Source organism: Belonocnema kinseyi, chromosome 4 (genome assembly GCF_010883055.1).
Source record: "Belonocnema kinseyi isolate 2016_QV_RU_SX_M_011 chromosome 4, B_treatae_v1, whole genome shotgun sequence".
Taxonomy (NCBI): Eukaryota; Metazoa; Arthropoda; class Insecta; order Hymenoptera; family Cynipidae; genus Belonocnema; species Belonocnema kinseyi.
In genome coordinates, this window is record NC_046660.1 from 41,809,257 (window position 1) to 41,820,776 (window position 11,520).

General features: G+C 31.4%; 1 protein-coding gene across 1 annotated transcript in view; it reads right to left on the bottom strand.

Moving 5' to 3' along the window:
• The window catches only part of LOC117171914 (inactive rhomboid protein 1), a 364,512-nt gene that overhangs the window by 7,087 nt on the left and 345,905 nt on the right, over nt 1-11,520 (bottom strand). The window contains exon 14 of the mRNA XM_033359571.1: nt 8,806-9,102. Within this exon, the coding sequence (XP_033215462.1) occupies nt 8,806-9,102 (297 nt within the window). The remainder of the gene's footprint in view (nt 1-8,805; nt 9,103-11,520) is intronic.

Here is an 11,520-nt window from a genome sequence, read left to right on the forward strand (position 1 = left end):
TGAAAGAGGGAGCTCTTCTTAATATTTTGAAACCAAAATCATGTCGATACACCTTACCGACTGCGAGTAAAGCCACCCACGCTTTAACTTGACAGACTGTAATACTTAAATTTTCAGTTACAATCATCAATTTTCTACCAAAAATTAAACGCATTTTCAAAAAATAGTTACATTTTCATCAGAAAAATTAATTTTTAACTAAAAATTAAACGAATCTTCAACTAACTGTTTAAATTGTCAAGCAAATCAACCGAAAACTAGAAAAGATCAATTTTTAGTTTTAATCATCCGTTTTCAAGCAACAATGAAATAGTTACATTTGCAAATAAGAAAATTAATTCTCAAAAAAAAAAAAAAAAAAATTTTCTGCGAAATAGTTAAATTTTTAAACAAAAAGATAAATTTTTAATGAAAATTAGGAATCTTCACCAAAACAATCAATCTTTAAGAAAATAGTTCAAAATTCAACCAAATAATTCACTTTTCAACAAAAAAGTAAATTTTTCAAACGTAAATATTTTTACGTAGTACAAAAGTATTTTTTCCCAATTAAATTTTCAACCAGAAAATGAAATTTGTAAACAAATGAGATAAATTCCAAAGCAAAAATATTATGAAAGACTTTTCAACTTTGATTCCGTTCATTCAAAGTTCAGTTCTAAGTTAACTCTACGAACATTTTTAGCCAGTTTAAAAAATATTTTTAGTTTCTGTTTGATCAAAAAATATCAATAAGATTATTATTTGTAAATAATTTTAAAATTTACTAAAAATTACAATTACATCTTAAAGATGTATTAAAAATAAAAATGGCATAATTATGAAAATGATCGAACTTTTTGAATTTCTCAATCTATCAGAAAAATATATATTTTCATTTATTGAAAATTTTCAAAATGTTGAAAAGCATGCAACTGTTGAATTTTCATAAAAATAAAAAATTCTATCAGGAAAATTTTCAAGTCTTTGAAAAAAAATTCTGAAACTCTTCATTTTTTCAATTCTGAAAATGCTCTAAAATTTTTAATTTTGGTTGCATACAGACAGAAAGCAGAGATCGAAAACTTGGACAGTTAAATTATACTCTTATCAATGAGAAAGTAAACATTCAAGCCACTATTTTTCGAAATGTATGCCTGTGTTGACACTATTTTGTATCTCTGATGTGACTACACTAAAAAAAAAAACTTAACAAGTAAAATACCCAAAAGAAAAACCATCATAAAGACCATTGGCATTATTATTATAAAAAATGTTTAAGAATGATATTTCATATTTCCCAATAATAATATTCTAATGCTTTACATCTTACAATATTTGTTTATTATGTGTGATCCAACTAATTACAATGTATCATATGGAGTGGATTTATAATTTAATAATAGTAATATAATTTAATTCTACATTAATAGCAGTCTGCTAAGCAGACCTAAGTCATTATTCTCTACCAGGAGGTAAATAAGCCAAATACCAGTTAAGACTTAAATCTAAGTTTCAAAAGTACAAAAGACAAGCCCGAGTCCTTATATTCTAAGACTAATTCTATGATTCGAATGAAGACTTTTGGTCCGTATCATTTCCTTTATGCGTGTTCTCGTCTGGAATGAAGGAATCATCTTGGTGGTGTCAAAGTTATAGTGAGTCTTGGGAATCCTGAAAGTTGGTTGCTGAACGGGGTTCTTAGGTTTGAAGCTTGTCTTTAGAGCTGATAAAGTTAGCCAAACTTTGTACAAGCGACTTTTTTGCCTATGTGGATGATGTCTTGATCGACATCTTAACTGATTATCTGGCTGAAAAATTGCTAGCCAGTTACGAGATACCTGAGTAGCATTCAAGAGTGACTTGCTGTCCAGGTTTCGTAGTATGAACTGGCCAATTTCTAAAGGGAGATCACTGATGATGTCACTTTTGTTCTGGCTCACGCCGAACAAGCGCATCAGTTTCCTGAAGTATTCCATGTTTGCAGTAGGAGCTTAAAGTTGGAAGTGAATGGTAACTGAGGACCCTGGAGGGTTTTATACACCCTACCCAGCGGGGTGCTCTTCAACTGCCGGAAACTGACCAATTAGAGTACGGCACCCCGCTGAGCGGGGCATTAAAAAGCTCTCAGGTCCACAATCACAACTCACTTTCAACTGTAAGCTTCTACTGCAAACATGGAATACTTCAGGAAACTGATGCGCTTCTTCGGCGTGAGCCAGAACAAAAGTGACATCATCAGTGATCTCCCCTTAGAGATTGGCCAAGTGATACTGCGACACCTTGACAGCAAGTCACTCTTGAATGCTGCTCAGGTATCTCGTAACTGGCTAACAATTTGTCAGTCAGATAATCAGTTAAGATGTCGAGCAAGAAAACATCTACGTAGGCAGAAACGTCGCTTGTACAAAGGTTGGCTAACTTCTTTAAATCTGAAGACGAGCCAGAAACTACAACCTAAAGACCAAGTTAGGCAACCAACCTTCAGGATTCCAGACACTTACTATAACTATGACATCGCAAAGGAGATTCCTTCGTTCAAGAAAGGAATACCCACAAAAAAAATTATGCTGACTAAGAGTCTTCCTTCGAATCGTAGAATTAGTCTTAGAATATAAGGAGTTGACTGGTATTTTGCTTAAATACCTCCCTGTAGATGATAATGACTCAGGTCTGCTTTGCAGACTGCTATTGATGTAGAATTAATTAACCTGTACTTAGCATTTAGAATATGGAATGGTGGTATTTGAATACTATCTTTATCAAATATAAGTTGAGAGATTTTAAAACTAGCATTATAAATGTGTTTATTTTATAGGTTTTGACTAAAGGATAGGGACAGAGACTTATAATATTGAACGGTACAATTTGGGCATTACCCAAGGATTTTCCAGGATCATAATAATCATAATTTCATGACTTATTCAGGTATTTCAGATCATGCGGCAACCCTGAATAATGAAAAACTTTAAATGTGGCTGTGGAATATTGATGAGTCTTCAAATTCAACAGTTTTAAATTGGGATGCCATTGATTTTAAAAGAAACCCGCAACGCTAGTTTGAAAATTAAATGGAATTGAATGATATCATGCGCATTCAATAGATTTTAGACTTGTACATAACAAGCAAACAAGAAATTTTAATATCAAATAATGGGCAATAATAGCTTTTCAAAAATAGATCAAACTTTTTCTTATATGCAATATCGAAAAGTTATTTGAATCTCAATGTTTAATTTTTTTAAATAAAACACAACTCACAAGGTTAATTTTTTAACATCATTTTCAAACTCTTAGCCATTTTTCAGTTTTTAATATTAAATAATAAAAATTTTAATTTGAAATTCTTTAGTTTGGAGGTTTTGTTTATTTTCTAAAAGGAATATCTTGTAAGGAGAAAAAATTTTAGGCTTTGCAGTATATATTTTTCATTTTTTTCCTCATAATATATTCTAAAATAAACGAAACATCTAAGTGATTAATTTAAAATTGACATTTTTAATATTTCAACATAAAAAATTAAAAGAAAGGCTCAAATTCGAAAAAGAATAAGAAAAATCAATTTTTGCACATTATTTCATAGTAAAGTTACTTTTGCTCATGTTACATAAAAGTTTAAAGACGTTCGATTACATCTGATTTCATCATATTTCATTTTAAATGGTAGAGTTTTCGTTTTTTGGAATTCAACAAAATAAAGAAAATTGAAAATAATTAAATGAAACTAATCAGAAATACAGATGAATTTTGACAAAATCAGGATAAATTTTGGTAAGAATTCAAATAGATAAAAAAATAAATAAATTCCATTGCTCTCAGTAAAATTGGAGTAAATTTACAAGATATTTGTATCACAGGAATCGCAGTGACTTCGTTGAAATTCATCAGAATTTGAAATAATTGAACAAAATTTTAGAAATAAAAAGCTTCTATTAAATTAAGGAGAATTTGATGAAATTTAGAAAAATTGAAGGGCATACAGAAAAATTACATTAAATTCTTAAGAATTCAAGGTGAGTTATAACAAAATTATTCCCTTCAATTGAGTATAATTGAATAAATTGAGAATAATTTAAGTGAATTAAAAGCTTTCAGGGAGATTACAGAAAATTCTAAAGGATTTCAAAGAATTCGAAAGAATTCTGGATAAATAAAAAATGATTTATGAAAATTTCATAAGAATTCAAGGTGAATTAAAAAACTCAAAAATCAAAAATATTCCACTGATTTCACTAAAATTGATGTGATTAAAAGGATTTCAAGGGAACTCAAGAAAATTCGATGAATCGCATACGAATTCAATATGAATAAAAAATAATTCATTATGAATAAAACATGATTTAAACAAACGGAACAAAATTTTCTAAATGTCCAAATGAATTCCGTTAAATTCAGATTCAAAACTGTTGAATTTTGAAGCTAAAAAGACGAATTATCTACAAAAAGGTTGAATTTGCAACCCCAAGATATGATTTGTTAATAAAATATGTTAATTTTCTACTTAATAGTTAGATTTTTAACAACAAAAAAACAGTTTAATTTTTAACCAAATATTTTATTTTTCCAACAAAATAATTGAATTTTACGCCAATAAGACTAATTTTCTATCAAAAAAACGAATTTTCCAGAAAATACATAAAATTTCAACTAAACAGATTCATTTTTAGCCAAGAAGATTCATTTTCTACCCAAAAATGTGAATTTTTAACAAATTACATGAATTTTAGGTTATATAAATTAATATTGAACAAAGAAACGAATTTTCAGCGAGTTGAATTGAACCAATAAACACAAAGTTTTAAGAACATAGTTGAATTTTCAACAAACAAGATTAATTTTTTAAGTAAAAAGCAACTTTTCAACAAAATATATGATTTTTTAAATGAAAGAGATAATTTTTTATCCAGAAATGTAATACTTCAATTTCCAGTTACAATGATCAATCTTCTACCAAAAATTAAACGTATTTTCAAAAAGTAGTGAAATTTTCAGTAGAAAAAATTAATTTTTAACCAAAAATTGAACCAATTTTCAAGTGACTATTTAAATTTTCAATCAAATCAACCGAAAACTAGAAACGAACAATTTTTAGTTTTAATCATCCACTTCAACAAAGAACGAAATAGTTACATTTGCAAATATGAAAATTATTCAAGAAAAGCGTTCAACATTCAACCGAATACTTAATTTCTTAGCAAATTTTTCAAACAAGATTAATTTTTAATCTAAGTAGTTTAATTTTTGACCACAAATGAAGACTTTTAATTAAAACACTTGAACTTTCTGAAAATGAATTAAATTTTCAACCAGAAAATAAAAGTTGTAAACCAACGAGATAAATTCCAAACCAAAAATATTATGAGACTTTTCAACTTTGATTCAGTTCATTCAAAGTTCAGTTCTAAGTTAACTCTACGAAAAATTTTAGCCAGTTTAACAAATATTTTTAGTTTCTGGTTGATCAAAAAATATCACTAAGATAATTTTTTGTAAATAATTTTAAAATCTACTAAAAATCACAATTAAACCCTAAAGATCTATTAAAAATAAAAATTTCATAATTTTGAGAATGATCAAACTTTTTAAATTCCTTAATCAATCAGAAAAATATATATTTTTATTTATTAAAAATGTTCAAAATGTTGAAAAGCATATAACTTCTAAATTTGCATCGAAATAAAAAATTCTATCAGGAAAATTTGCAAGCATTTGAAAAAATATTCTGAAACCTTCTAAATGCTCTAAAATTTTTAATGTTGGTCGCATACTGATAGAAACCAAAGATCGAAAACTTGGACAGTTAAATTACACTCTTATGAATGAGAAAGTAAAAATTCAAGCCACTATTCTTCGAAATGTATGCCTCTGTTGATACTATTTCGTATCTCTGAAGTGACTACACTAAAAAAAAAAAATAAAAAAATAACAAGAAAAATACTCAAAAGAAAAAACATTATAAGAAACCATTAGCATTATTACTGTAAAAATGCTTAGGAATGATATTTTATTTTTTCCATAATATCTTATAATATTTTTATTTATTATATGTTATGTAACTAATCACGATGCATCATTTGCAGTGGATTTATAATTTAATAATAGTAATATAATTTCATTCTACATTAATAGCAGTCTGCTAAGCAGACCTAAGTCATTATTCTCTACCAAGAGGTACTTAAGCAAAATACCAGTTAAGACTTAAATCTAACTTTTAAAACTACAAAAGAGAAGCCCGAGTCCTTATATTCTAAGACTAATTCTACGATTCGAAGGAAGATTAATTCTATGATTCGAAGGAAGACTCTGTGTCAGTATAATTTGTTTTGTCGGTATTCCCTTCTTGAACGAAGGAATCACCTTTGCGATGTCATAGTTATAGTGAGTGTCTGGAATCCTGAAGGTTGGTTGCCTAACTTGGTCTTTAGGTTGTAGTTTCTGGCTCGTCTTCAGATTTGAAGAAGTTAGCCACCCTTTGTACAAGCGATGTTTTTGCCTACGTAGATGTTGTCTTGCTCGGCATCTTAACTGAGTATCCGACTGACAAATTGCTAGCCAGTTACGAGATACCTGAGCAGCATTCAAGAGTGACTTGCTGTCCAGGTTTCGTAGTATGAACTGGCCAATTTCTAAGGGGAGATCACTGATGATGTCACTTTTGTTCTGGCTCACGCCGAAGAAGCGCATCAGTTTCCTGAAGTATTCCATGTTTGCAGTAGGAGCTTACAGTTGGAAGTGAATGGTAACTGAGGACCCTGGAGGGTTTTATACACTCTACCCAGCGGGGTGCTCTTCTACTGCCGGAAACTGACCAATTAGAGTACGGCACCCCGCTGAGCGGGGCATTAAAAAGCTCTCAGGTCCACAATCACAACTCACTTTCAACTGTAAGCTTCTACTGCAAACATGGAATACTTCAGGAAACTGATGCGCTTCTTTGGCGTGAGCCAGAACAAAAGAGACATCATTAACGATCTTCCCTTAGGGATTGGCCAGTTCATACTACGAAACCTGGACAGCAAGTCACTCTTGTATGCTACTCAGGTATCTCGTAACTGGCTAGCAATTTTTCAGCCAGATAATCAGTTAAGATGTCGATCAAGACATCATCCACGTAGGCAAAAAAGTCGCTTGTACAAAGTTTGGCTAACTTCATCAGCTCTAAAGACAAGCTTCGAACCTAAGAACCCCGTTCAGCAACCAACTTTCAGGATTCCCAAAACTCACTGTAACTATGACATCCCAAAGGTGATTCCTTCGTTCAAGAAAGGAAGACGCACAAAAAAAATTATACTGACACAGAGTCTTCCTTCAAATCATAGAATTAGTCTTAGAATATAAGGACTTGACTGGTATTTTGTTTAAGTACTCCCTGTAGATGATAACGACTCAGGTCTGCTTTAAAGGCTGCTAATAATGTAGAATTAATTAACTTGTATTTAGCTGTTAGAATATGGACTGGTGTTATTTGAATACTATCTGTATCAAATATAAGTTGAGAGATTTTAAAACTAGCATTATAAATGTATTTATTTTATAACTTTTGACTAAGGGCTGGGGCATAGACTTATAATATTGAGTGGTATAATTTGTGCATAGTACAATAATATTATACTACGTGAAAATTGAACATAACTCATAAATAAACAATAAATAGTAAATAATAAATACAATGAGTACCCAAATATTTCACAGGATCCGCTATGATTTCAGATAGATTTCAAATATTGAACAAAGAGTTCAATAATTTCCCAATGATTGCATAGAGATTTCAAATATTTTGCAAAGATTTCTGATAGGCATAAAGATTTCACAAATTGAAAACATTTTTTAAATATTTCACTGAGTTTTCAAATAAATTAAAAAGATTTCAACGGTTCTCTAAGTATTTTAAAGATTTCGCATATATATTAAAGAGTTCACTGAGAATTCAATTATTTCCCCCAGAATTCAATAATTAAAAAAATATTACCAAATATGTCGAAAATATTTCAAACATGAACTGAACTGATTTAAGAAAAATTTCAATTATTTCAAAAAGATTTCAGATACGTTACAAAGAGATAGATATTTCAGACATTTCGGATATGTTTATAAGATTTCAATGGTTTCCTCCAGATTTAAAAAAGACTTAAACAATTTCACAAATATGTCTAAATAGTTAGAATCTTTCGGAAAGATCTCCAAAGGTTTGACGAAGGTTGCAATTATATCTTAAATGTTTGAAATATTTCTCAAAGGTTTCGGATAGATTAAAAAGATTTAAAAAATACTTCTATTATTTCACAAAGATTCTAGATATATTTCAAAGATGGAACAAAGAAAGACAAAATTGAAAATTTCCAGTTCTGACTATCTGATTAATTTAATTTAAGAGGGGAGCAAATAAATAATTTTCCCCTATCTGGTCTATTTATAGGAGGGGCCGGGGGGTATTGCCTCCTTTGCCCTCTAGGGGTCCGCCGCCTCTGGTAAGATTTGTGTTTGTATACAGACACCAACAAAAAATAATGAGATTCGGGTTTAAAATTGTTCGATTATTTGATACGATAACATTTTTAAATTAAAAATAAAATGATTGTAAATGAGCAAACTTGAGCATTTAATAGAGCTTCCATTCAAGTTAACAATTAACGTAAGCGGTGTTACTTCTGTAGCGGTCAGCATTATTGACGCTTAACTGTAAAATTGATTTTACAGTGCACATTTCGAACTAAAATGTAGATCCACAGCTAAAGTAACTAGAAAATTTTCAGAGGCTCTCTGGCGGCCGTAGCTAATGTTGGTTCAGTTAATCTATATAAATAATTTAAATAATAATTTGCTTACCCAGCATGAAGAAAAGTTGTAGTAAAAAGTCTGTAAAATTGATCCGGCCATTCAGGATGTAGGAAGGGAATCATTCCGCAAACGTCATGGAGACACTCGACTTGGGAACAAAGGGAAGCTTCCTCATGGAAATAGCCGTGAACAAAATCGCAATATTCTTTTGTTGTGATCCTACACATTCCATGAATACCGATACAACAAGGATGCCCTATTACTTCACAGACCATGTGCTCTGCCATCTTATCTTTGTAACGACCCACGGGGAAATTGCCATTGCTTTCTTGATTAAAATTCCCACTGAAAATAGAGTTAAAAACAGTTAGATAGTCATAGAAAGAGAAAATTGTCCCTATTTAGAAAGAAACCAAGGGACAGTGTCCATTGGATCACGGTCCACCTACTTTCTTTACATTCACCAGTCAACTGCTCCTCATGCAGCTGTGCGAGGAATACTATACGAAATATAAAAATTTTAAAATTAGTAATTTAGAAATATTATATTGAAATTTAAGTATTTAAGCGATTCTAACGATATATTACTTGCTTGAGAACTTGAATATTGGAATAAGTATGATATCTTATTGGCCCTAATAAGTTGAGAATTAGAAGTTCCTTTCAGGAAAAATAGTGTTATTTTGATTTTTAAAAGATATTTTATCACACAGCCATCGTTATGGTAGGATGAATGCAGTGGCCCCAAATTTGGCATGTAAACGTACACTTTCGCTAACTGGTGCGATAAAAAATAATGTGACTCCTCTTTCGTATCGATTGGAGTGGATTGCATAGCATGAATTTGATTATACTTGAATGGATCATTAGAAGTGGATTTGATCAAATTGAATTGGATTAGATTGGAATGGATTAGAGTTGATTGAAATGAATTGGAGGGAATTGAATCGAAATGATTTGGACTGAATTGGATTGGAGAAGATAGGATTGGAATTAATTGAATTGGACTGGATTGGATTAGAGAGGATTGGAATTAATTAGATTGGAGTGGATTGGATAGGAGTGAATTGGATCGATGTGGAGTGTATTAGATTGTAGTGGATTGAATTGAATAAATTGGTTTAGATTCGAATGGATTGGATTAGACTGGAATGGATTAGAATATATGAAATTGGAGAGGATTGGCTTGGAATTAATTGGATTGGAATTGTTTGAAATGTATTAGACTGGATTGAAATGAATTGGATTGGAGTAGATTAGATTGGAATAAACTGGATTGGAATTGAATGAATTAGTTTGGGTAGGAATGAATGGATTGGGGTGGATTTGTCTGGGGTGAATTATATTGGATTAGAGTGTATTGGAATTAATTTGATTGGATTGGAATGGATTAGTTAGAGTGAATTGGATTGACTTGGTTTGGATTGGGATGAAATGGACTGGATTGGAATGTGTCCGAATAAATTGGATTGAATTGGATAGGAGTAGATTGGATTCTATCTGATTAGATTATAGTAGATTGGATAGGATTGGAATAGATTGTATTCATTTGAAGTGGATTTAAATCATTTGGAATTAATTGGATTCGATTGGAATTAATTGGATTGAAATTTTATTATCATTCGATGGAATTTCGAGTGGATTTGAAATGGATTGTGGAAATGAAGTTGATTAAATTCGATTGGATTGGATTCCCTATCATGTTTTAAGATTAGCAATGACGATAAATAAGTAAAATAAATTGGAAACATTTTCTTATCGTTTGAAGTAATTTTGAATAAACATTTTAAAATTATTTTCTTATGGTAGCGTTGCTACAGACTGTTGATAATTACTGAGACATTCAGAGGATGAGGCAATTTTTAAAAAATTGTTAGTTTTTGGTAGCCCCGGGAAAATCCTCCTATAGTTTCGGTTAGGTGTCTGTCCGTCCGTCATACTTTTTTGAAATGAGGGGAAATAATGGAAAGTAAAGGAAATAAGAAGGTTGAAAGTAGATGAAGTGATGTGAAATGACGAGAGGGGGTGAATGGGAAAGGAATTAGGGGAAGTGAAGCGAAATGAGGGAGGAGGAATTAGGGAAAGCGAGAGGAAGAATACTATCTAAAAATAAGGGAAGCGACAGAAGGGTAAGTGAGGGCGGAGGGAGTAGAAGAAGTGGGGTAAATGATGGAAGGCTTCCCCTTCCATAATTTCCCCCACTTTCAGAGGAAGTCAGGGTACGGTAATTAGGGGAAATGGAGGTAATAAATGCAGGAGAAATAAAAGTTTGAGAACTGAGGGAAAATGTGGGTGGGAAATTAGAGGAAAGTAAACGTTGGCTAAGGAAGTGATGAGAGGATGAAGTAGATGAGAAAGAAGCTGGGGAATTGAGGGAAGCTAAGGTCTATGTGTGGAAAGAGGAAGCTGGGAAAATAACGGGATAGGAGGTAGAGAAATATATGGGATATAATAGGAAGAAAAGTAGGGGGAGCAGAAGAAATGCGTAAAATGAGGAAAGGGGAATTAGAGAAAGTAAGAGAAGGTAAGTAGAGGAGATCAGAGTAAATAAGGTATGGGAACTAAGAGGATGGAAAGTAGGGAAAGTGATGGAAAATGATTGTTGGGGCAGTAGAAGGAGCAAGGGGAAACGAGAAGTAGGGAAAATGAAGTGAAGAGAAGTAGAAGTAATTGAAGGGGAACTGAGAGGTTGGGAAGTGATGGTAATATGGGATGAGAAAATAGGGGAATGGGTGTGTTGGTTGGGGAAGTGAGGAGAGGGGG